The 26,262-nt window shown below is 36.1% G+C and overlaps 1 protein-coding gene across 19 annotated transcripts in view; it reads right to left on the bottom strand.

Annotated features, from left to right (window-relative positions):
* LOC142342608 (inositol 1,4,5-trisphosphate receptor-like) overlaps positions 1 to 26,262 on the bottom strand; it is a 175,066-nt gene that overhangs the window by 14,522 nt on the left and 134,282 nt on the right. For 13 of the 19 annotated variants that reach the window (XM_075394000.1, XM_075394001.1, XM_075394011.1 and 10 more), the window contains 11 exons: positions 23,985 to 24,011; positions 20,713 to 21,209; positions 16,086 to 16,286; positions 15,628 to 15,834; positions 15,019 to 15,308; positions 14,443 to 14,627; positions 13,729 to 14,045; positions 13,252 to 13,413; positions 10,338 to 10,515; positions 10,038 to 10,061; positions 677 to 847 (listed from right to left, as the gene is read on the bottom strand). In XM_075394000.1, the coding sequence (XP_075250115.1) occupies positions 677 to 847; positions 10,038 to 10,061; positions 10,338 to 10,515; positions 13,252 to 13,413; positions 13,729 to 14,045; positions 14,443 to 14,627; positions 15,019 to 15,308; positions 15,628 to 15,834; positions 16,086 to 16,286; positions 20,713 to 21,209; positions 23,985 to 24,011 (2,259 nt within the window). The remainder of the gene's footprint in view (positions 1 to 676; positions 848 to 10,037; positions 10,062 to 10,337; positions 10,516 to 13,251; positions 13,414 to 13,728; positions 14,046 to 14,442; positions 14,628 to 15,018; positions 15,309 to 15,627; positions 15,835 to 16,085; positions 16,287 to 20,712; positions 21,210 to 23,984; positions 24,012 to 26,262) is intronic. The other 6 variants (XM_075394007.1, XM_075394008.1, XM_075394015.1 and 3 more) reach the window with 4 other exon arrangements.

The raw sequence follows: 26,262 nt of genomic DNA, 5'->3' as shown, positions 1-26,262 counted from the left end.
GTTAAAAAGTCAGAAAAGTATACTAAAAAAGACGACAGCCTAATTTTTCTCTTAGCGTCAAAATTGTTATAATTTGATCCACAGTTTCATAGATCCGATAAAGGTGACGAATTCAGACTTAAAAGTGGAGAACAGCGCTTGATGCTAACAGCGACTAGCAGTACACATTAAGCAACTTTGATCATTAAATGAACTAAGTTTTTAAAGTTTAAACTATTAAGTCTCGGTTTATCCCGTTTCTATTGATTCCGAAGGCTCAGAAGAATTCTGCGGGTTGGAAGAGTGTCCTGCATAACTTCGCTAACAGCAAACAAGGCTATTTGGGCTTACTTCAGACCAATGATTAGCTGCGGAGTTTAAAAACCATTTAACCATTATCAGGGGAATTCTATTAAACTTTTAAACTCAAAAGCGGCAACTACTTGAAGAATCTCAAATGAAACCAGAGTATATGTGGGAGGGCTCTTTCATCTTGTAAACCTGGGCAATGCTGTTGCTTGAAAGAATGTAAAACAAAGCATTTTTCAACGGTTCGTTAACTGAAAAAAAAATGAAATTGTTCTGCTCTGTTTTTATTCCCTTTAAAAGTTTGCTTTCTTATCCCAAAAAACAACGGCTAGGTTGGGACACTTCCTGAGCGAAGTTCAGTTGATATCGATCGCCCTTGTTAACCTACCTTTAGATGGTTCTTCACAATAGCCCAACTGTTCGGTGATTAGGCTCAATTTAAGAGATGCCAAGGTGGTGCCGTTCCCACCATTTTGATCGCTGTTCCCACGGTCACCAGCACCATGCGTTGAGTTACAATCAACAGTCGAGGGGGGAGAGGGTCGAGTTAGTCTACTATCTATTCAACACATGCACACACAAACACAAACACGTGCAAATATATAGACAGACTATCTTGTAAAGCTGCAGCAAAAACAAGCGGTCAAATAGCACAGAACCTAAACCTTCTTTCCATTTTTCGTGGAATTAGTTTGAATTTCCCCTTCAGTACACTAATTGCAAGAAGCATTTTGACTGTGAACTACAGCATCTCTAGTGTGTTCAGTTATTTTTAAACGATTACATTCTCTCCAACTCTATCAAAACTTTAAAAATAAGCGAATTTGCAATTACAACTAGATTAACCGCAAGAGCCAAGGCATCGAGAAACAGATAGATTCAGAATAATAAAATGTCAAATTAATGGCTTGGTAATGCTGCAACATTAAGAAAACCTAAAAGAAATATTCAGCATGCAATAGGGACTACGCACAAGGTTTAGAGGATAGGAAGAAACGAAGAACATTCAGAGAACTTTCTAATGTATAGCCACATTTCGTCCGCAAACAAACAATTCGTCTTTTAATAACTTATCTAAATCGTAATATCATCAAATATTAAATTTGATTCATTGCAAACCAAATAGTACTTAGTTTCTCTCTCAAAATAGGAATTCGAAAACAGATCCATAGAGATCTAAACGAGAAAAAAAAAGAAAGAATTAACTTCATGCATAATTGAACATTTTTAAAAGCAAAAGTTTAAATGAGTTCAGCAATTTTTACAATTTAACACAAAATTAGATAGATAAGAAAGACTGACTGGCACTATGGAAACTGTAACATAAAGAGGACAAATAACAAGACCCGATGGTCTACAATGATCTGCCCAGGATTGATGAATAACAAAACATCACATTAAAATTAAAAGTTAAACTGTAGTCGTAAGAAACTTAAAGATTGCATAAGTGCAAGGAGACTGTAAAAAACTTTGCTTCCTGTCGTCGATAATGGGTTGCTACATGTTATCAGAAAAAAAATCTGATAAAATATACCTTAATTTTGTCTTAAATTTAACTTTTCAATTTGAAAATCTTTAAAAAGTCGGAACTTAAATATTAGGCTGGCGAGTCTTTACAGGTGAGCTCCTACATACTCCCTAAGCAACCTCGCCTCGAATGATTGAGCATCTGATTGAGCACAAGCAGCAAGGCCAGGAGTAAATAGAAGTGTCACAAAAATTACCCGTAAATCAAACACTCAATACATACCAAACTAACTCAAAGTTATTAACCAGGAAAATAGTTTTGAATGTATGACAAAAAACATAACCGACTAAACGTCGGAAGAATTGCTCTCGAACGACTACTGGGAGCTCTAATCCATTGCAGTTTCGGCGCACTTTTTATTTGACTTTTAGTATTAAATTGCCGCCAATTGGGTTCAGCTGCTTGAAATTGTGATTGAGAGAGAATTTTAGATCACGCGAAACGCAAAAAGTTAAGGGCGTAGAAGTCACTCGAGAAGTCAAAATTGTCAAGCGAAAATTTTGCATAAAAAAGACACACACATTTACAATAATTGCTATGAACTTCGTTCAAGAGCAGTTAATCATCCACTTCCTATACGATTAACCGATCAAATCAGGCATTATACCAATCTTCCTTAATTTATTATACAATATAGTAGATCGATATCGAATAGATGAACGTTGAAATTTTGTTATGAAAGATGGCACTTTTATAACATTTAGAAAGTAGAACGTGTAGAGCATAGTTATTTTGTAAAGTGAACATACTAATTTAAAACTCATCTAAACGCAAGTCGTTGATAGATTTTAACAATTCATAAATATGTATTTCATACACAGAGAATATATCTTCACTACTGTTTATTCGTTTTCGGGAGTAAATTACCTTAAGAATTTTCTTCTGAAGCAGGAACAAAGGTGTAAGTGAGCTACAGCTGCAATATCTGTTGACTAGTACACCATACTGTGAAAAAGGATTAAAATTTCGAAGATAATACCTTAGAACTTTTTTTTAGGCATAAGACAATTGAAACGTTCGGTCTAAGTTTAGCGCTAACTTAATATCATTTAGCCCTTGATTCATTTTATTTCAATTTCATTTCAGAAGCAGGCAAATGGAGTTACATTTTTATCATCTGCAAACAGGTCGAATTCAGAGCTGTTACAAAGATAGGGAAGGTCAATTATAAATATCAGGAACAATAAGGGATCTTAAATTGAGCCCTGTGGCACTCCACACTTAATCGGAAGCCATGCTGATGACATGCCATGGTGATGACACGCGTAGTTTTCTTTCACTAGGATATGACCTAAATCAATTGTAACATGGTCCTCTTACTCCACAACATTTTAACTTACTTAAGAGTTTCATGGTCCACCGTTTCAAAGGCCTCTTTCAAATCAATGAAAAAGTCATCACCTCTCGTTTATAGTTTAATCTACAGTTTTCGGTAGGGCAAGCTACCGTGTTAATCGTACTGTGCTCCGCTCTAAATCCCAATTGTTTACAATAAAGCACAATTTTCAAAATAATTGTTAACTCTTTCATACATTGCCTTCTCAACAGTTTTACTGAATACTTTAAATAAAGATGTAGGGCGATAATTATTGTTATCTGATTTACAGCAGTTTTTAGGCAATGAAAAAACTTGCACGCATTAAATGTGAAGGAAATTTACTTTAACTGAAAAATTGGTTTACAAGAGCAGCTAGGAGAGGTGATAGTTGTCGCTTCAACGTCTTTACTGCCACATTGCTTGAAACATTACCACCTGAGCTATTTTTGTTATCAATCGAATTAATGAGATCAAAATTTCTGACTCTGTGATTACAAAAAAAAGCCGACTTTCAGACGCAAAATATTTAATTCACTATTTTTAACACCCTCATAGCCAATATTCGTTAAGTGCATATTGAATTTTTCAACAATTTCATTCGGTGGTAGGTCAGTGTCGTTTTAGTCTTTCAGCTTTGAAACGAGTTCAAATGAGTTATTGACAATTCAATCAGCTGCAATCCTGCTTCTGAAGACCTCAATACCTTAAGAACAGTTCTCATTGTTATTTCTGTTCGCTTTGGAATCAGTTTGCCATCGTGTAGTGGTTTTTCATCTACTACAGGAAATCTGACATTTACACATCGATTGTAAGATAGTGCCTTAACATCGAACTTCTCAACTTCATCGCTAAATTCCCGTCAAACTCTTTGCAAAATTTCATATTCTATAACAGACACCGCTTGCTTGACAAATTCTAATGTGGCTTTAAAATTGACAGATACGGCTTCCACCAAGCCAGGAAAACTGTTCTTCAGTGCGTCCGCGATGCTTGATTGCACGTTTTCGAGAAGATCTATGCCTGCATCGCTTTCTGGGCTAACTTTGGTGCACACGATCGTTTCTTATCTGGGTGGTTGATGGGTGTGCTATTTTCATCTTTCCAAGCCGAATCAACAGAATAATCAGCGATCTTTTTCTACTCTATTAATTAGTTTACCACAACAATTATTCTAATAAGTGCAATCTTTTCTGTTTTATTTTGACTGTATATACTTTTGTAGGCAATTACTAAACATATATTTGGAAACACAAAATGAACCTTATAATATAAAAATTACTCGGCAGATTGCTGGAAAAAATCCGCCGTTGATTCCCATAACCAAGATTGCGATTGAAAGAAACTGATAAAAAATTAATTCAGTACACAAACAGTTTTAAAGGGCGAACTATTTTGATGTCAATTTGGAGCTGAACATGCACCTGTCTCGTAGTGAAACCACAGAGGCGCTAGCATCAATACCAATAAGCATTCGAGATGGTAACTTAGAACAAAGTTCGTGTAACGGGATCTAAAATAGGTCTTCATGGTTTTATCCCGTTTCTAATTCTGATTTTGATTTTTGATACTGACTCTGATACTGATTCTGATTTTGAATTGCTTTGCTGAGCAACTGCTGTCGAAGAACACTTTTTAACTCTTAGCAAAATGAGAAAACAGTGAAACTAGCCTAGAGAAGTCAAAAAGGTTTCACACAAAATGTTGAAAAAGCTGTTAACTAAATTAAAGCGAAAAAATTTTAGTACGACGAAGCGAAAAGACATAACAAGACAAGTCCTGAAGTACAGTTCAAAGAATTTTCTTCGACTGAACAAAAAACTAAACCTAGAACGGACTATGATTGAATTGGGAAAATCATTTCTAAAAAAATCAGATAAAAAATTTTAAAAATCGATGACAATGCCGCATGTGGAAAAAACCACTAGCCAGAAATGGAAATTTGGTTCAAACAAAAAAACTATGTCTAAAATGAACTGTGAATGGATTGGGAGAAACACTTAGAAAAAAAATCAATCCAAAACATAACCGACTAAACGTCGGAAGAATTGCTCTTGAACGACTAGTGGGAGCTCTAATCAATTGCAGCCTGCTTCAGTCGGGGGGGGGGAGCCTAAATGGGACTAAAAAGTTCTATAGTGGGCTTCAAATAACCACATTAGAGGTTAACATATACCACTATTAAGATTTAAAGTAAAAAATGACACCAGTTTCGCCGCACTTTTCATTTGACTTTTAGTATTAAATTGCCGCCAATTGAGTTCAGCTGCTTGAAATTGTGATTGGGAGAGAATTTTAGATCACGCAAAATTCAAAACGTCAAGGGCGTAAAAGTCACTCAAAAAGTCAAAAAAAGACACACGTTTACAATTATTGCTATGAACTACGTTCAAGAGCAATTAAAAATCGAAAAAGAAGTAAAAGTCGAACTGAAATTGCCGCTTGTGAACAATACTTACACGGCAGATTGCCGAAAAAATAGCCGCGTTGATTCCAATAAGCATGATTGGGATTGAAAGAAAAGATATTGAAAAAAAAAGATTTTTGTACAAAAACATTTTTCAAGTCCGATTTATTTTGATGGTATTTCGTAGTTGAACATAACGTACTTCTGTTTCTTAGAGAGAGGCTACAGGGTCTACTATCAATACCAATAAGCACTAGAGATGGTAACTAAGACTTATAGGAACGACGTTCAGATAGCTGGCATCTAAAATTGGGCTTTATGGGTTTATCCCGTTTCTACTTCTGACTTCAATTTTTTATACTGACTCTGTTCGTTTTGAATTGCTTTGCTGAGCAACTGATGTTCAAAATCACTTTTAGCAGAATGAGAGAAGAGAGAAACTAGCCTAGAGAAGTCAAAAAGATATCACGCAAAATGTTGAAAAAGCGGCAAAATGAGGTAAAGCGAAACATTTTTTTATTCGACGAAGTAAAAAAAAAAATAGGAGCGCTATAATAGCCGGCTGAGAAGATGAGGGCGGCTATTAAAAACCCCTAGCGAAAAGCGAATTTTTGTTCATAAACCGTTTTCTCACTGCACTTCAAAATTCGACAAGAATTTCACGCCGCAAAACCACTTGCTTATTCACTCCTCTTCCTGTTTTGGCGTGACCAAAATCACTACCCAATTAGACTTAAAAATCATGAAAATGTGAACTATCTTAAAAAAACAGCGCGCCCCAATAGAATTCAAATATTCTTTGAAATGTAAAAATTAGGAGCGCTATAATAGGTGGCTGAGAAGCTGAGGCGCCTATTAATAACAACATTTGTTTCCATAATACTTGTTTCTCATACCAAATATTGGGACTCCCTCTGCTATTGTAACCGATGCGACCAAACATCACGAAATGCATACTACGGGCAATAAACTATTTCTCTTGGAACTTTGCTAAACCAGCTGCTACCACAACATTTCAAAACAGATTTCCATGCAAAAATTGTACAGATTTCAAGCTTCATGGACTTATTCAATAAATTGGGATTAAGTTGAATTGCTGAGCTGGGGAAAAAATTGACCTGGTCAATTAAAACATAACCGACTAAACGTCCGAAGAATTGCTCTCGAACGACTAGTGGGAGCTCTAATTAATTGCAGCCTGCTTTAGTCGGGGGGAGGGGGACGGGGAGCTTAAATGGGACTAAGAAGTTCAATAGTGGGTTTCAAATAACCACATTAGAGGTTAACATATACCAACTATAACTAGCATAACTATTAGGCTTTAAAGTAAAAAAATGGCACTAGTTTCGGCGCACGTTTCATTTGACTTTAAGTATTAAATTGCCGCCAATTGAGTTCAGCTGCTTGAAATTGTGATTGAGAGAGAATTTTAGATCACGCGAAACGCAAAAAGTTAAGGGCGTAAAAGTCAATCGAAAAGTCAAAACTGTCAAGCAAAAATTTTGCATAAAAACATAGCCGGTAGAATACCGTAAACTACTCGAATCGTCGTGCATTATAATCTCTAACCTAACCTTAAACAGAAGTAGCCCAACAAACCACATTAAAGTTTTACTAAAATGCCGACAATTTTTAGGTGCGGGGGGAGCTAGGTGGGGTGGGCGGGTAGATAGGTTGGGGAGGTGGGTAGTGCTGGGGTAGTTGGGGGGGGGGGTAGGTGGGGGTAGTTAGGTGAAGGGAGGGGGTAGTTTGGGGGGTAGGGGTAGGTGGGGGGTAAGAAGGGGCGGAGGGGGTGGAGTAGGTAGGTGGATGGGTGGGTAGATAGGTTGGGGAGGTGGGTAGTGTTGGGTTAGTTGGGGGAGTAGGTGGGGGTAGATAGGTGAAGGGAGGGGTTAGGGGTAGGTGGGGGCAAGTTGGGGGGGGGGGTAGTGCGGTGTACTTTAGATAATTAGGGGTGACTTACATAGGATCAAAAAATCTCAAAATGACCTCTTCACCTTGAACATTACCAGCAGTTCCTAATTATTATACATTACAAACAAAGCTACTGTTAAAGTCCAATGTTCAAAAACAGTAGTCAACAATCAAAAACGGAGGTGAATGCTCGAACAGAAATAAGTCGAAACTCAAGTCATGAACAAAAATAGCTATCAACTTCGTTCAAGAGCAATTAAAAATGGTCTCCATCACATTTTTATGCCTTTACATTTCTTCATGAAATCAAACGTCAAAACTAGTCTGTTGATGATTTTTAAGCTTGCGTATTATAAATTGATGCTGTGGAAAATGAATTTTTACTGCGGGCAATGTAATACACAACAGCATGTGACAGAAGCCAAATAGTCTTAAAACACAACCAGCAGATTGCCGGAAAATAACCGCGGTTGATTCAAATAAGCATGATTGGGACTGAAAGAAAAGATATTGAAAAAAGATTTTTGAACAAAAACATTTTTAAGTCCGATTTATTTTGATGGCCTTTCGTAGTTGAACAAACTTCTGTTTCTTAGAGAGAGGCTACAGGGGCCACTATCATCAACAATAAGCATTAGAGAAGGTAACTAAGACTTATAGGAACGACGTTCAATTAGCAGGCATCTAAAATTGGGCTTTATGGGTTTATCCCGTTTCTATTTCTGACTTCAATTTTTTATACTGACTCTTTTCATTTTGAATTGCTTTAGTGAGCAACTGATGATCAAAATCAATTTTAGCAGAATGAGAAAAGAGAAAAACTAGCCTTATGAAGTCAAAAAGATTTCACGCAAAATGCTGAAAAATCGGCAAAGATTTCACTCATTATGTTGAAAAATCAACCAAAAATGAACTATAAATGGATTGGGAAACCTATTTAGAAAAACAATAAAAAAATCCGATCCACAATATCGAAAAAACAGCGAAAACCAAAGTGAAATTGCCGCATGTGAGCAAGAAGCCACGAGCGAGAAAGCGAATTTTTGTTCAAACACAGTTTTCTCACTCTACTTTAAAATTAGAGCAAAAAAATTTCACGTCGAAAAACCACTCGCTTTTTCGTTCCGCTTCCTCTTTCGGCGTGACCAAAATCCCTACTCCAATTTTACATTAAAAATCATGAAAATGTGTGAACAGATCTTAAAAAAACATAGCCGGAAGAATTATGGAAACGACTCGAAAGCGAAAATTGCCCATATTTATGGCTTAACAACTACAACAACTATTGTGAACCCTGAACCTCCACAAAAGGCATAAAAAGTTTGAGGAAGAATAGAAACGGCATTCAAAAACCAAAAACAAATGAAAGGAAAAAAAAAGAAAACCTGAAAAAAAAATTAGAAAAACTTAATGACTCTTTTTAGCAGTACTTTTAATAAAAAGCCGAACAAATTTCCTCTGCAATTAGAGCAATGAAAATCTCGCAAAACAATGGGCAAGTCATAATAGGCTATAAAAAACTTGTAGATTAAAAAAAAACTGCAAAAAATAAGGAAAATGATTTAAAATTACTCAATTTTTCTGTCAATTTTCCTTAGAAAAAAAAGATTTATACCCAGAAAAATTTAACCAATTGTAATCTGAATATTCTTGAAGTATCAAGTTTCAATTCAAATCCCACTTAAAGCGTTAAAACAAAAAACAGGCAAAAAAATCATTAAGTTTGTCAAAAATCAGCAAAGATGATCAAAAATCTCCAAATTAACATTTAACTCAAATTAAATACTTGAAACCTTAAATTTCTATCAAAACGAGCCTAAAACTAATACAATATCATAATCAAACCTCATATCCATCAAAAGTTGCAAAAAAACTGCTTTTAAAAGCTGCACGTGAACAAAAAAAATTACGCTGGCTTAGAGAAAATTTTTTCAGACATCAATTTCTCGCTCTCTCTCGAAAACAGCGGTATGAACAAAAACCACTCTTTTCGCTCCGCTCTTCGCTTTTGTTTAGCACCAAAATCACTCCAAATTTTTTCACGCGTTTCATTTCCCGCTTCAAAAATCACTCCAATGACTGAAAAAAGGACTTCTCCAATACTCCTCTTTAAGTCGTAAAAAAAGACAGCGCCCCAACACAATTCAAATTCTTTGAATTGTAAAAAAAAATAGGAGCGCTATAATAGCCGGCTGAGAAGATAAGGGAGGCTATTAACCAGCTTCGGGTTTGCAGGTAAAGTGTTGCGAGCAGCTTTTTCAAGAAACTCAATAATTTTAGGCCTCGTTTCTGCCTCGCCACTGAATAATGAAAATCAACTTTAATAACAGAAAGTTCCGAAGCATTTCATTTCAAAAAGTCAAAAATAAGCCATTTTACGGAACCACTTTTAAGCAGAAAGCATTTTCATTTAATGCTTCATACTTCCATGAGAATTACATAATAAAATTCAGTATCGATCGGTAACTTCAAAAATTTGATAAGGCCAACTAAAAACTAATTTGTGCAAGAAATCACCGTGCAAATACAGAACACTTCCATGCAACAGCAATGCGGCATACTATAAGAGTGAATTTGGTATTTACTTTGCCTGTACTGGTTGTATTTCTCTGCAAACACAGACACTCATTTTATTGAAAAATTTAGATTGTCCAAACTATTTGAAATTTTACGATATTCTTAATGAATTCAATGCCAAGTTAAAAATCTTGCAAAAATCCTTAAATGATCTGCTTTAAATAGATGCTCATTTCGTAGCTAGGCGATTTTTAGGAGATGAATTTTCAGAGCTTTTCTACTGTCAGTGTTAAAAGTTAAATATTGAACAATGAAACATAAAATTCAAAAAGATGATGTCTTTTCGAGTGTACAATTAGAGTTAATACCTATGGAAGGGTCAACAGGTATGACGAAGTCCTTCTTGAAGAGTAGGAATCCGAATATGGAGAACAGGTAGACTAGAATGATGGCCAGGATGGTGGTCAAGGCGATGCTTCTGAAGTTCCTCGTCACACTCCGAATCACATTCCACAATGTCTCCTCGCGATATACCACATCCAACAGCTAACAACACAACCCTCAATTACTTCAGCAAAGGCCAGTCAGTCGCCGATTGAAAAATAATTTAGTAACCATTACGATGCATGTGGCAAACAAAAACAGATGAGACTTCGGATCTTCCAGATTACAGCCCCCCCCACACAAAAGCACACGAAATTATGACTCCCCATTACATTATATTTACCGTAACGGGGAACATAGCTATACGTTATATGCCCTCTAAACTGGGCGGCGGAAGGCGGGATTTAATGGTGAAAAACACAATTTCGAGAACTTTCGATTTGTGGTAAAACACAGGCTATTTTGCTGAACTTCTGCTTAAATTTCGTGCTGTGTTGGTTGCAATCAATGTTTTCTGTTAGGGTAGTATTTTGATATTATTTTGCAGTTCCCCATCAGACAATTTACCATTTACCGGCAATAACTCGGGTTGGGTGTATAAGGACACATTGCCGAGCACATTATCATTATCGTAAAACAAACAACCCACGCACCACAGTAGCCCAATATAAGTGGAATATGACCATCTATAAATGACATAGATGGTATGTATAAATGTGCAGTGGATAGTTCTACCCCTTATCAACCCACGCAAACTATTATTAGTGAGAAAAGCGCAAGAGTTTTTCTTTGTCACAAATGGTCATGACAGCAAACATTCGTTTAGTAACATGAGGGGAGGGGTGACCAAAAAGGAAACAAATCATAAACATACCCGGCAGAATGCCGGAAAATAGCCGCCGTTCATTCCAATAAGCATGATTGGGATTGAAAGAATAGATATCGAAAAAAAAAAGATTTTTGTACAAAAACATTTTTTAAGTCCGATTTATTTTGATGGCATTTCGTAGTTGAACATACTTCCGTTTCTTAAAGAGAGACTACTGGGGCTACTATCACCACCAATAAGCATTAGAGAAGGTAACTAAGACTTATAGGAACGACGTTCAAATAGCGGGCATCTAAAATTGGGTTTTATGGGTTCATCCCGATTCTATTTCTGACTTCAATTTTTTATTCTGACTCTGCTCATTTTGAATTGCTTTGCTGAGCAACTGATGTTCAAAATCACTTTTAGCAGAATGAGAGGAGAGAAACTAGCCTAAAGAAGTCAAAAACATTTCACGCAAAATGCTGAAAAAGCGGCAAAAGGGTAAAGCGAAAAAAAGTTCGACGAAGTAAAAAAACATAGCAGGACAATTCCTGACGTACAATTCAAAGAATTTTCATTGACTAAACAGAAAAACTAGACCTAGAAAGGGATATAAGTGAATTGAGAAAATCATTTTTAAAAAATCAGATAAAAAAAATGAGAAAAAAAACAGAAAATCAATGTGAAAATGCCGCATGTGAACAAAAAACCACTAGCGAGAAATTAAAAATTAATTCAAACAAAACACTAGGCCTAGAATGAGCTGTGAATGGATTGGGAAAACCACTTAGAAAAAAAATCGATCCAAAAAATTGAAAACAGTAAAAATCAGAGTGAAATTGCCGCATGTGAACAAAAAACCACTACCGAGAAACGGAATTTTTGTTCAAACACCATTTTTGCACTCTACTTTAAAATCAGAGCGAAAAATCACGCCGCAAAACCACTCGCTTTTTCGCTCCATTTCCTGTTCCGACGTGAACAAAATCACTACTCCAATTTGACTTCAAAAATCATGAAAATGTGTGAACAGATCCTAAAAAAAAACATAGCCGGAAGAATTCCGGAAACGACTCGAAGGAGAAAATTGCCCATGCTTATGTTTAAACAACTACGACAACTATTATAAACCTTGAACCTCCACAATTGCCATAAAAAAATTGAGGAAGATTAGAAACGGCATTCAAAAACCAAAAACAAATTAGAAAAAAACTAGAAAGAAAAACTTAATGACTTTTTTTAATAGTACAAGGAAACGTAAAGCTGAATAAAATTCCTTTGCAATTAGAGCAATGAAAAGCTTCCGAAACAATGGGCAAGTCATATTAGGCTAGGAAACTTTTCTAAGATTAAAAAAAAGAAAACCTGCAAAAAAATAATAAAAAAGGTTTAAAATTTCTCAATTTTTCTGTCAATTTTGCCAAGAAAAAAACTATTTAAACCAAGAAAACTTTAGCCAATTGGTATAATTAGCCAATATTATGTAAGTAAAAATCTTCTATTCAAATCCCACTTAAAGCATTAAAACAAAAAAACAGGCAAAAAATCAATAAATTTCATCTAAAAATCAGAAAAACTGATCAAAAACCTCTAAATTAGCATTAAACTCAAATTAACTACTTGAAACCTTCAATTCCTATCAAAACAATCCTTAAACTAATACACTATCATAATCAAACCTCATAACCATCAAAAGTTGCAAAAAAACTGCTTTTAAAAGCCGCACGTGAACAAAAAATTTCGCTCGCTTAGAGAAAATTTTTTCACACATCAATTTCTCGCTCTCTCAAAAACAGCGGCATGAATAAAAACCACTCCCTTTTCGCTCCGTTCTTCACTTTTGTTCAGCACCAAAATCACTCCAAATTTTTTCTCGCGTTTCATTTCCCGCTTCAAAAATCACTCCAATAAAATTGATTTAAAAAAGGACTTCTCCAATACTCCTCTTCGAGTCGTAAAAAGACAGCGCCCCAATACAATTCAAATTCTTTGAATTGTAAAAAAAAATAGGAGCTCTATAATAGCCGGCTGAGAAGATGAGGGCGGCTATTAATAATCCTAAATTCCGTTAGATAGAAATCACTGACCAGTACACTGTAGCACAGTGGTATCATGAGTCCAGCAATGGTGAATAGGAAATAGACAATGTGGTAGAGGAATTCAAAGTCAGTCACCATATGCCACACTCCTCTGGAGAATGTGCCCCTGTTGCCCAGGAAGGACACTATGAAGATAGCCTTGTTCAACATCTAAACCACAACAAACAACAATTCATTAAGTTATTTTTTAATAAAACTCTAAGATTAAGAACCATCCAAAACATGAACTTATGTCTCCTCAAAACCGAGCTGGTGATTCCCATACTTAGAGACTAGTAAGGCGTAAGGCTCGCTGCTTGGTCACTTAATGCCCCCTGAGCGCTACCTGTTTTCATCTTTTGAGGACGAAGTCAAATGGGTAAGACAAAATATCAGTCAAGCCAAAAATTGCATAAAAAGGACCACAGGACTAGTATAATTGCTACAAATTTGGTTTGAGAGCAATTAGACATGAATTCAACTAACATTAACTATTCCTATCATATACAATGTCGGCTGTATCCCAATCGAGTAAATAAGACGCAGTATGAAGGAAGCCACTAGCGTCTTTATTCCGGGTGATCGAGGTAACGTGATGACAACAGCCAGAGACACCAACAGTGCCGTCCATATTAGCATGTCCAGCTTGTGAGTCAGGAAGGTGGAGCTGCTGCTTGGCCGATTGCGCTCTTGGTCGAAAGGGTAGAAGAAAGCGACGATGAGGTTGATGAGGACAGCCAGGTTGAAGGAGATGGTGCCCCAGAGAGACATGTTGGTGCTGATCCAGCAGAGGAGAGGCTGGGCTGAAATCAGAGAAGAATTCATCAAATTTTTTGAAAGCCTACTTTTTAGAAATTTTCGTTTTCACTTGGAGTGCACTTTCACAGTAACAATAAGGGTCTGTATGCAAGGATTCTGTTTTATTTTAATATGCGTATTGCCAGTACAATGAATACTGGCCAGTGATCTCTACTTCACTTCAGATGACGAATTCATTCAGATCTTTTCGCTCTAAAGCATACTCACATATCAATTTCCCTTTCCTTTGACATCATAGCGACATTATAAACTCATCTTGTGGTGACAAATAAACTAAGAAAACCACAATATAGCTTCGTCCAGCTAACAGCTTTGCAGCTATAAAAAAGTATCAAGTATCAACAGCAGGACTTAATGCTCACAGCGAACAGATGGACTTACATCTAAGCTTCTTCTGCCATTTCATTTCCATGAACATGTCGTCAGTCTTGTCGAAGAAGTCGGTCACTTTGGATCCCTGGTCATCCCTCTCTGTAGTCGTATAGACAAGCATCTTAGTCTCCTCTGTCAGATACTCGCATATCGGCGGTACTGGGAACACGATTCTCTCCATCACACGGTCCGCTCTGCAACAGTCAAACATCTGAATGCTGCAGTTAAGTTATAGAGATAGAGCCATGGATATTGCTTCGGAAATATTACCGCGAACAGTTGAGTATTTATCAGTACTCCCGATATCTCGACCGATCAATACTCTCTTGCTTATAACATTAGGTTACCCACCCTTATTTATCATCAATGTTCTCGCCACTTCTGTGCTCAATTTTGTATGCTTAATAAGGTTTGCAATGAGGGTGCAAATAACAATTTTCGAGAAAAACAAAGAAATACCCTGTTTCTTTCCGAAATTGATACTTCTTTTTATTGTCAGTAGCCAGCATTTCGTTGTTTCGAAAAAAGTAAATTGGAAATCTAAATTTCCTTTAATGATGGAATACAAAATCGGACTCTATTTACCTGACAATCTCAATTTGCGCTGTGTGACTGGCGTAATAATCAAGAGCTGCTCTATCTGGTTCGTTTTTGGAATGTTCCGGACTGATGTAAGTAGCTAGTTCCTTGTTATGCTGTGACAATTGATGTGCCAGAATGTAGATATTGTGACCCACTTGACGAGGTGAGGTCTCATCATCATCGTCATCGTCAGTTGAGGAGTCAACGTCGTCAAGTGATCCGGATCCCACCCCTACGCCTAGACTGTTAGGTTCGCTCATTCCCTCTGCGTATGCCTTCTTGATCACTTCAACCTTTAACAGGCCATGAGGTTTATGGAGTGAAGCGAAACACGCATAGGAAACGCTGTACTAAGTAGCCAAAAACGGTTATATCACAACTTTCCGATGATAACTGACACTTCAAAAGGACTTATAGCTCTTCAGCTTTATAGACGGCAAGAGTGAAAGCTTTTCTTGAAATGTTCTTTTCTGCCATATACAAGAGTTTCCTCCGTACTTTGCAACAGTACTTGTAAGACGCACCAGACCAATAAACGATGGCAATGACAATACTTTCATCAAAACATGATATGTGAAAAATTTTGGAACAAAGCGCAATAGTTCAACTTACCAACTCTCTTGGTGTCATGTTGTAGAGAATCCTCTCCGCGTTTTCAGAATCTAGCCTGCTCTCCATAATTGCGAGGAGGAGTTTGCTCGCATTGTTCCTCAACTCCCACACCAATTCCATCCTCCTGTCTCCCAGTGGGGTTATGTCTTTCAGGATTAAGGCAATTATAATATCAATTCCATTCGACTCATGAGCAGCAATCGCATTCTGCCAACAAGAGGTTGTGTTCATAAAAGCAAACCGAAGTTAATCAGAAAAAAAAGGCGTTTACTTTGATATCTTTACAAACTGAGCTAAGTAAATGATAAACCATCACTATTTTTCGGTTCACGGACCGCGTAAGCTCTTGGTATGAGCAGAGACGAATCATAATTTTCGCCGCACTTTTCAATTGAAACTCCCGATATCCTCAATCATTGCAGGAAACACGTTCTACTCAATGAGGGTGTCTGTAATACCTGATTTTCATGACATGGTCCCTGGCAGTACTCCGTGAGTGTCTCCAGTGCCTGGTTGATAAGGTTAGTGTTGTTCTCATTGATGTAGAGACCCAGCAGTCCTAGACCTCCAGTGGTGCTTCCACAAATACAGTCGAGGAACTGCAACGTCTCACACACCATGTTGTACTTACTCTTAGTACTCTGCACTCGCAGGAAGTTCTGCAAACAGCCATATAAACACCGCTTGCCGTCAAATAGAGGACCTAAGCCAATTATTGTGCGCTTTGCCAGAAGAGTTGCCAAAGTATCAATAATGCAAAACAAGAAGGCGACGGTTAATTCTCAAGTGTTCAAAGATGTCAAAGTGTATGAAGACCTTACGAAGCCTAGACTGAATTTTGTTAAGATCATGCAAAAAGACGCCCGCTTTGAAAGAGTATGGACCAGAGAAGGGACAATTCACGGTATTCGCAGAGATAACCAGAAGTTGTATAAAGTTAATGATCTCTATCAAGCTGGTCTAGACCTCGGATATAACATAAATGATGTACTACAATGCTTTCCTAAGTCCGGATATTTTACATGGGGAACATCTGAAAGTGGAACCTAAACTAAAATCTTTATCTGTGCTTAATGTTAACGTTCGCTCTTTGAAATCGCACCTTGAAAAATTGGAAGCACTAGTTTTAAGTCTTGAGTCTCCACCAGATATTTTGTGTCTAACTGAAACTTGGCTGACTGATAACGATGATCCGAAAATGTTTCTTGTAAATGGATACACCCAATATATTGCAAAAAATAGGACAACATTAGGCGGCGGTGTCGTGATTCAAGTGAAAAATTCATGTAACCTATTGAATAAGCATCAAGTTGATTTTGATGAAGCCGTAATGGGCAAAATTGCGTGCAATAATTACAAGTTTTTTATTGTCGCTGTATATAATAAACCAAAAGCGAATAAGCTTGAGTTTGTTGATGCTCTTGATAATTTTCTAAGCTTTAAAAGCTCAAACAAAACTCCTCTCATAATTTGTGGCGACTTCAATATAAATATTTTGGAAGAAAACCTGCTAACAAAAAATTACTCAAGTGTTGTTGATTCAAATGGCTTTGAAATTGGACCAATGGAACCAACACGTGTAACAATGAACTCATCAACATGCCTTGATCATTTTATATTTCAAAATGTATCCAAAAGTGAAATATGTGTTCTAAAAAACGAGGAAATTGCCGACCATTATCCAACTATGTTACATTGGTCAATTCGAACATCTTCAAAATCAAAAAAAGTTGCCTATCGTAATACATCATTCCTTAAGAATCCTTCGCAAGTCCAGAATTTTCAAGAAACAATGCATGAAAAATTAGAAAACAGCGTTGAGCAGATTAGATCAAGTAATTCAGTCAACTCTTGCTTTATTTCTTTTACAGATATCTTTGAGGAGGTTCTAAATGTTTTTGCGCCATTGAAAACATGCACAAATAAGAACAAGGAAACCCCGACATGGTATAATAATAAGTTGAAATCCCTCCGCAATAAACGAAATAAGGCACACAAAAACTGGAAAATGAATCCCCATAATAGCGACTATCTTAAAGTTTTTAAGGACATGCGCAATACTTTTCAAAAAGCAGTGGAGACTACTAAGAAACAATTTTACATCAATAAATTTAAATCGTGTGTTGGAGACTCAAGACAGACATATAAATTATTAAATGAGATCAAAGGTGAACAAAAAAATGCAAACAGCGTTCCCTATTTAGATGTGCTACAAGCAGATGATAATGAGCCATCCCAAATTGATATAGCTGAGGCCTTCAACGATCATTTCACTAGTACAGCAAAAGATATTATCCAAAATCTGCCACCATCGGAAGAAATTAAAATTTCAAGAGTAGAGAAATCAATGTATCTCGTTCCTGCAACTGAACAAGAGATCCTAGAAATCATACAAAATCTAGAAACCAAATCCTCTTCGGGTGATGATTATATAAGCAATCTAATAATTAAAACGGCGAGTACAATTATTGCACCATATTTAACTTACTTAATAAACAAGTCCATGAATCAAGGTGTTTTTCCCAATAAGTTGAAAAAAGCGAAGGTAATACCCCTGTTCAAAAAGGGATCTAAAACTGATGTAAATAATTATTGGCCAATTAGTCTGCTAACAATTTGGAGTAAAATATTTGAGAGAGTAATATATAATAGAATGTATCATTTTATGGAACGTTTTTCTCTTCTATATAACAAACAATTTGGCTTTCGCGCAAAACATAGCACAATTGATGCCCTAGTTGATTTAACTGAAAATATCAGATCCCGTTCATGTAAAAAAGTAATCGGCTTCTTCTTAGATCTAAAGAAAGCCTTTGATACTCTTGATCACTCCATTCTACTCTCTAAACTAGAAAGATTAGGCTTCAGAGGTAACTGCTTAGCGTGGCTAATTTCCTACTTAAGTGATAGATATCAGCGAGTTGAAGTCAATGGAGTTTCATCTCAGTGGCGAAAAATTGAGCACGGAGTCCCGCAGGGTTCAATACTAGGCCCTCTTCTATTTCTGATCTATATTAATGATCTGCCAGCTGCATGCCCAGATATAAAGGTTTTGCTCTTCGCCGATGACACTAGCTTAATGGCTGTAGATGAACAAATAGATCACCTCGATAGTAACCTCTTAATGCTTGGTAAATGGCTGAATGCAAACAAACTCGCGTTAAATTTATCCAAAACAATTCAAATGAATTTGAAACCTAGTGCTTCCAATGATTTCTTCCTATTTAACTCGTGCCCTATTTTAGTCAAGCCTGTTTGTAAGTACCTTGGTGTGTATGTTGATAATAAGCTTTCTTTTCGCTCGCATATAGAATATGTTAAAACGAGACTCGGTAAACAATCAGGTATAATATCTAAGCTCAGGCACTTCGTGCCTAAATTTGAACTAATGAATTATTATAAGACCAATGTAGTTCCAATAATTCAATATGGAATTCTTGTTTTCGGTTGTTGCAGTTATAAAGCCCAGGAACCTATATTTATAATGCAGAAGAAAATTTTAAAATTGATATTTTCAGAAAGAGAAGTGATAGTTGCGATGACATCTTCTTGAAAAATGAGTTTAACAGTTTATGAACTTCATATATATGAGCTCTTGAAGTTTGTGTTAAGATCCATCTTCAAAATTCACTCAATTGATTCGCTCAATAAATTTCTTGTTTTTTCATCACAAAAAGTCACAAGATCTTCAAAATTACAACTTCTGCAAGAACCCTTATGTAAGCTTCAAATTGAAAGATACTCAATTAAGTATCGTGCCACTAAATTGTATAATCTTCTGCGAATTAATCAAATTCTTCCAGATGATATGATGGAGTGGAATTTTTCCAAAGTAACAAAGTTTTACCATAGTATAAAAACGAGCTATATTCTGCAAAACCCAGAACTTGTTAGACAAATTTTTAGTTTATAATTTTGTTGCTTCTTTGTTGTTTTCAGCGTTCTTGAAATAATAATACCTTTCCTCTAGCTGTGTTGCTGGTTTGACCACTTAGCTGGCTTTGGAAATTATAAAATCAGTTATATTTTCAAAAAGTGTGCGTTGCTGGGGTGCGACTTTGTGATTTCTGGGTTTTTCTTGGAAAACATTTTTTGGTGCCAGCTTCCTGCCCCTGAGGGGGTGGGGCTGGCACAAACTTTTTTTTAACATCGTTTTTTTTATGCCCAGATATGAGCCTCGTACGACCTCTGGAATCCGAGAAAATGGCATTTTTTTTTGTCGATTTTTTGGATAGAAAATTTTTCAGCAAAAATGGAATTATTCAAATTTTTCTGTTTCTGGTTATTTAGAAGAATTTTAAATGCCGTTTATGGTCCAGATATGCGATGAGAAAGTCGTGGTTACCGGGTCTTATTTTAATGAAAATAAAAGTGTGTATGAATACTTGTATTTTTTTCCTCTTAGTTGATGTCGCATTTGCAGATATATTTTAATTTTTTTTTGACTGAATATTTTTTGTTTAAATGTACCTGAAACAAGTCTTCGAATATGTTTGCCAAGTGTCTTTTTGCCGTAAGATATTATTATTTTTTTTGATGCAAGATTAAATTGTCATAAACTTAATTTGTTTATATGCAACGTTAGGATTTTTTTTTCATCTGCAGTAAATTGTTGTATTTAATTTAAATGTCTTTAAATGATCAATATTATTCAAAATTCTCTTAGGGCAGGTTTTTTTGCTGGCCTGACGGCCTCGTTGCCTGTCCCTTCTGGTGCTGAGTTTATTTTTACTTAATTCAATATTATTGTTTAACATAAGCTCACATCAGATAAATAAATTCTTTTTTATATATATAGAGATATAGCGCACAATGTGGCATTCACGCCACCTCATTGAGATATTTTCTAATTTATATGTCATTCGTTGTTAAACTAGTCAACGACCCTGTCATAGTTTGGAAAGATATTTTATATACAATTTTGTTCAAAGATCTTTAAAAACCATCATGCATATTTTTGTGATAAAAACCCAGGCCGATTCTAGGTTCCCCTAATATTTGCAAATCAATACTTTTCTAAAACAACTTTTCAATTCCTACTTCTAGCATTTATTGTAAATTCCAAAATATCTCGAGTCCACAAACCTGAAGGTCCAAATTGTGGTTTTCACACAGCAGCTGCAAGAACCTCAGAATCGGCTGCATAATCAAAACCTTTTCGGACAAGGTAACACCACCTGGACTTTTCGAACCTTGCTCTGACTGGTACTTCTTCGTTCCACGATTCGAGTCATCGTCGTATCTTTTTATGGCACCCCCGTTTTCCATGATTCCACCCTTACCCCGTTTACCAACTCCCTGCACCAAATTCGACTTCCGATTACTGATACCCATCGTTCTCAATTCCCCCGAAGACGTGCTAGACTTCATACGACTCCTGAAGAACTCCATTACAGACGAGGTGCTGGAATCCTTTTGCCCCATTTTGGAATCTTTCTTGGGCGGAACAGTTTGGGTTTCGAGAGAGAGTCGCACATGCTGTTGTGAGTTTCCTCCATTCGTCGATTTCTTAGGCGTCACATCTGCAGACGCATTCCCGGCTGAGGTGTCTTTGGAGCTCTGCATTCCCATGTTACGTAGAGCTGAAATAGATACACTTTTTCAATTACATACAAACAGCTGCAGTGTAATAACTAATCGTTTCAAGAAAAGTAATGCGATGATTATCTAACAAAAGCTGTGTTCTTAGCTCTCCCGTTTTTTAACAAATATATTGAAAAAAAATTTTGTTATTATCTTATCTTGACATGTACATTATTTTATATGTGGCAGTTAGAAGTTCCTCTTTCAAATCATCCAAAAAACCGCTTTCTGAAGCTTAATGACAAAAACTACAGACTTCAATAATAAAAGAGTAATTCACAAAAACATACTAAATCATTGATTAAGCGAATATGATTCAGTCTTATTCTGTTGGTCATTAATAGTAGGTCATTTCAGACAACCCTTTTGATCACTGAAATTCAATTTCTATGATCACTGAAATTCAATTTCTACACTTACCATGGATGCATGAAAAAAAAGTATCCTGTCGCTACCCACTTACACTAATTTTGCATTCAAAAACAATTAATTGATGAGAGGGAATTTATTGAAATACAATATTACGTCAAAATTATTTCTTGAAAAGTATTTGTAATACAAGAACATAAACCGACTAATTTCGGAAGAATTGCTCTTGAACGCCAGGCGGGTGCAAAAACATTTGACCCCGGAGATCACTCAAAAATGGAGAACGAAAGCGAGAAAAAGTCACTTGAGAAGTCAAAGAATGTTCTAGAAGAAAAGCGCAAAATTGTCAAGCGAAAATTTGCATAAAAAAGACCAACATGTTTACAATAATTGCTATGAACTTCGTTCAAGAGCAATTAAACAGGTGAGCATAGAGAACACAGCCCGTGCACATGTGAATGTTGTGTCACACTAATAAATAGAGGATGACGGATGCTTCACACTATAATGCAAACTCATGACTAGCCAGGTGTCGCGGCTGGAATCGGCAAAACCGATTGGATGAGCAAATCTGATCATGCAAACACATCAAAACAGCTAAGTACGCGTCTACTGATCAATTCTGATTGGACAATTTCAAGAGCCCCGTTAAAGCCGATATTTCGATTCTACCAGGCTCCGTGTCGAATAAGAACTGATCCAGAAATATATCATTGTAGTTACAAGACTCGTGGTTTAAACCGGAATCGTGGCGAGTATTATCTGAATTAGTTAACAATAAGCTTTTGCGATAAGTTTCTAATGTTCCAAAATGAAATCTATGCTTTTGAAGTGCCCATGCAAGAACTACATACGCATACCGACAGCGTACCGGACGATAAATCTGTTTCAGAATTTCAGATAGTTGCAACTTTTCAGGGTCCTCACTTTATTAATGATGAGATACCGTAATAATGAAGTTTATAAAGTGTTTTACTTCATTATTACAGGTAATGTTATTGCTACCATACAGCTGGACTGATTAATATTAAACGACGGTGTCGCGGAACAACACCAACAGCATGGGAAAAGTATTTCACGGGAGATATCAAACCCCCACGCCAAAAACCTCCTTCAAATCAACTACGTGATCAATCTAAGCCCCTTTTAAAAGATTGAACTTGTGGAGGTCCCCGAGCGAGATATAATTTTAACCCAATTTGTTCCTCATTCTAACTTTAAACATTTTTCCATAAGCTACCTCTCAAATAAACATTAATGCATACTTTGCAATCAGAATTACCTCCAATTCTGTCAACTTTGAGAATCGTGTTAGCTATTACAGCACACATACAATAATAAGGGTGTAAAATTTGGGCTGTGGGTGACCATAAGATGGCAACGTTGATACCTTTCAACGCAACATACGAGCTACTTCGAAGTGAAGCAACCTCAGGTTTTAGGCATGGGGGTTATTTCAAAGGTTTCGTCTCTTCAGCCGCTATGGTGGCGGTTGAGAGTTATATCTAGGAAATCCACACGAAAGATTTCATCCAATGGAATAGACTTGGCCAATGCGAATAGCCTCAAATCCAATCAAATCCGACAAACAGACACATTAATTTACATCTGATTCTACTTGTTAACAGCAATTCAAAGAGTTAAGATATTTGTTAGGCCATTGAACAACCGGCTAGCACTTTTTTACAACTATGATTTGTAACAGGTTAATTTTGACAAACTTCCTCCCTCTTTAAAAGACTCCTTTATTTTGGTAGTTGGTATGAATTTCAAGCAGTACTTTACTCGTGGTGGATAATATTCGATGGAAATTTTGAACACTAATTTGAACACTTTTGTCACAATCGAGGCAATATCAAGTACGTATGGTTGGTTAGAAATTTCGGATCTATTCTGTTTCAGCCCCCCAGCTTAGTGAGCTTATATTTTTACGCCCCCAGGCGCACGTGCTATTTTCTTACATAGTGACGTGCTATATAACAACATATAATTTGTAAGTGGGGGGCGTATAACACACTGGGGGGGGGGGGGACAGAATAGATCCGAAATTTCAAATTCGATTACACTAGGAGGAATTCTCACTCTATTTAACTTGGCATAATATACAATATGAACTTAGAGTAAACATTTCACAATAAAGGGAAAAGCCGAAGCAGCTTTCAGGATCAATTTTGACACATCGTCAAAAAGAGATGATTGATTGCATTTCGATCTGAACTCTTTGAATTGGTGTTTAAACAGCATTGTTATAGCTGCTGGGTGTATTTTGTTAATATTCGCTTGAAATAGTTTGATTGGTTGGTTGGTAGGTTGATTATTACAACTGACTGATGTTTGCTTCCTTGTTACCTTATCATCAGCATGAGCAGTAGTAGTAGAAGTAGTATAGCATCCAGTGCACTTACCTAGGATGGATCTCATCTGAGTGAAGACTGAAGAACAACAATACACCCAATCTTATACAGTAGTCCCTTTTCTCTATCCGCACATACTATACTTACTTCATAATATTTTCAATTTTCATCGAAAAGAACCAAAACTTAGTTTCCAGGAAATTCACCATACTTTTCAAATAATTTACGTATTAGGGTTTTCAATATCAAAAGTTACATAACGAAACTCTCTGAAGAACAAATAGATTTGGAAAACTTATCTAATCGCAAAACTCGGAGACGGCGAAGAGTTTTTAGTTGGATATTTAAAAAATAACCCCAAATTTGAATGTGTAGTTGTAATTATATATAGTTGAGGTCGTGAAAATAAAATAAATTATTACTCAATAAAAAAAAACAATTGAGAAAAAAATTAACATACTTTCTTGATCACTGAAAGCCATACAGAGAGGAGACAAAAACTGGAGAGAATCCCAAAACTATTAACTTAATTTTAAAGCTACCTGCCTATTACACTATAGGCCTATCTCTCACGTCCAAACAAGCAATGAAAAAAGAACAGGGACTCAACACGCTTCGTTCAAAAACTATGAAAAATTGCTTAATTCGCAAAAACTTAAGTAGGAACACCTTCCAAATCAGAAATGTTACCAAAATCTCCAATATCGATTAAAATATGTAAGAAAAATACAACTTTCATCGCAAGCCATTAGAACAATAAGACAAACACTGAAAAAAATTCAGCGAATGAGCAAGCCAGCACTAAATACTGTTTTTCAAAATGTTTCAAAATAACCTTTTTCTTTAACGCATACCTTTAATACTAAAAGATTTACTGCTATTTATTCAAAAAAGATAGTTCAACAACAATCTCCTTTTCAAAATGAATCTCAAAAACTATTATGTTTGAATGAGCAGATTGATCTCCAAGTAGAGCTTTTAATCTTCAAATTAACGAAGCTCAAAAGTCCTTATTAGTGAGAACGGCTAACTTCTAATCCCATTCAAAGAGATGCAGACGTGGAACAAAAAACAATGAGATATCATGATAGCCTCAGAGATAATCGATTCGGCGTTGTTAAAAAAAATGACCCACCAGTTTTTGCTGCCATAGAGTTATATCTGAATGATACTACATAAAGTGCGATACAACTGACTGACAGTAAAGCTGAAAATACTGAACGCAACGAGAACAGAACAAGGCGGCTCGGTAATGTGCGATTGCACATAAGGTTCCGACCCCGCTCATCCACAATTTTGGCATAATTGTCTACCAAATGAGGAATAGATAGAAAAACACAAAAAATTCAAGTATTTTTCAAAAAAAACTGGTGTATGAACGAAAAGAGATAGCCTCCAAAAAAATAACTCAGTGGAGTAAAAAATGATGCATTAGATTGATGAGATATGCCGATAAGAAAGCGAGCGAAGACGAATGGCAAAATCAAACAACAACAACAAACATTAATTACATCAAAAAATTTATGTCCGTTTTAAAAAACAAAACTTAATAACAAAGTCAAAATAGCGTCAGATAAAACTGTAAACAAAATAAATTCTAATTCACCAGAAAACAATGGTTATTCACCAGTTCATAATAAAGCTTGGTAACAATTAGACAAAAAAGAACAGAAACTTTAAAGCTAGAAAATTCGCTGAATTTAAAAAAAAACAACTAATTTCAACGTAATGAAAACCATTAGGAATCAACTAAAATATCCCATAAGTTTACAATTACCAATGATTCTATAGAAGGGAATTAAGAACTCTTGGTATCCAATTTTTTATGCAGTTACAAAAAGAACAACAAATAGACAACAAACTAAAAATCAATTAAAACTTGCCAGAAAATGCTTTGGAAGCCGTAAAGCCATACTTTGGCCCCCAAAATATGTTCGATTGCACCTTCGTCGAACACCGATAATGTATTATGTGGCCGCTCATTAATGAAAATAAGCAACAGTTAGACAAAAGGAAAAAAAGCAAAATTATGTAATTCTTGTTTTCTTTCGAAAAAAATTTATTTCCAAAGACATGAAAGCCATTAATTACAAAATGAAAAAGTTGAATAGCTTTGTCCATTCTTCCAAAAGAAGTCCGTGAGACCTGCAATTATCCAGAATGTCTTACGCCTACAAAAAGAACGTCAAATATGACAAAAAATCAAAAAATTCATTTACTTTTTTTGTGAAAAACCCGTGTGGAAGCCAGTAAAGTCATAACGAACTCTCCTAAAACATTAGCTTTTGTGACACTAATCCCTTTTGACACCTTCCCCTGAATTGTATTA

Source organism: Convolutriloba macropyga, chromosome 7 (genome assembly GCF_964194025.1).
Source record: "Convolutriloba macropyga chromosome 7, txConMacr16.3, whole genome shotgun sequence".
NCBI lineage: Eukaryota > Metazoa > Xenacoelomorpha > Acoela > Convolutidae > Convolutriloba > Convolutriloba macropyga.
The sequence above is the reverse complement of the archived record's forward strand: the minus strand, read 5'-3'. Positions and strand labels throughout refer to the sequence as shown.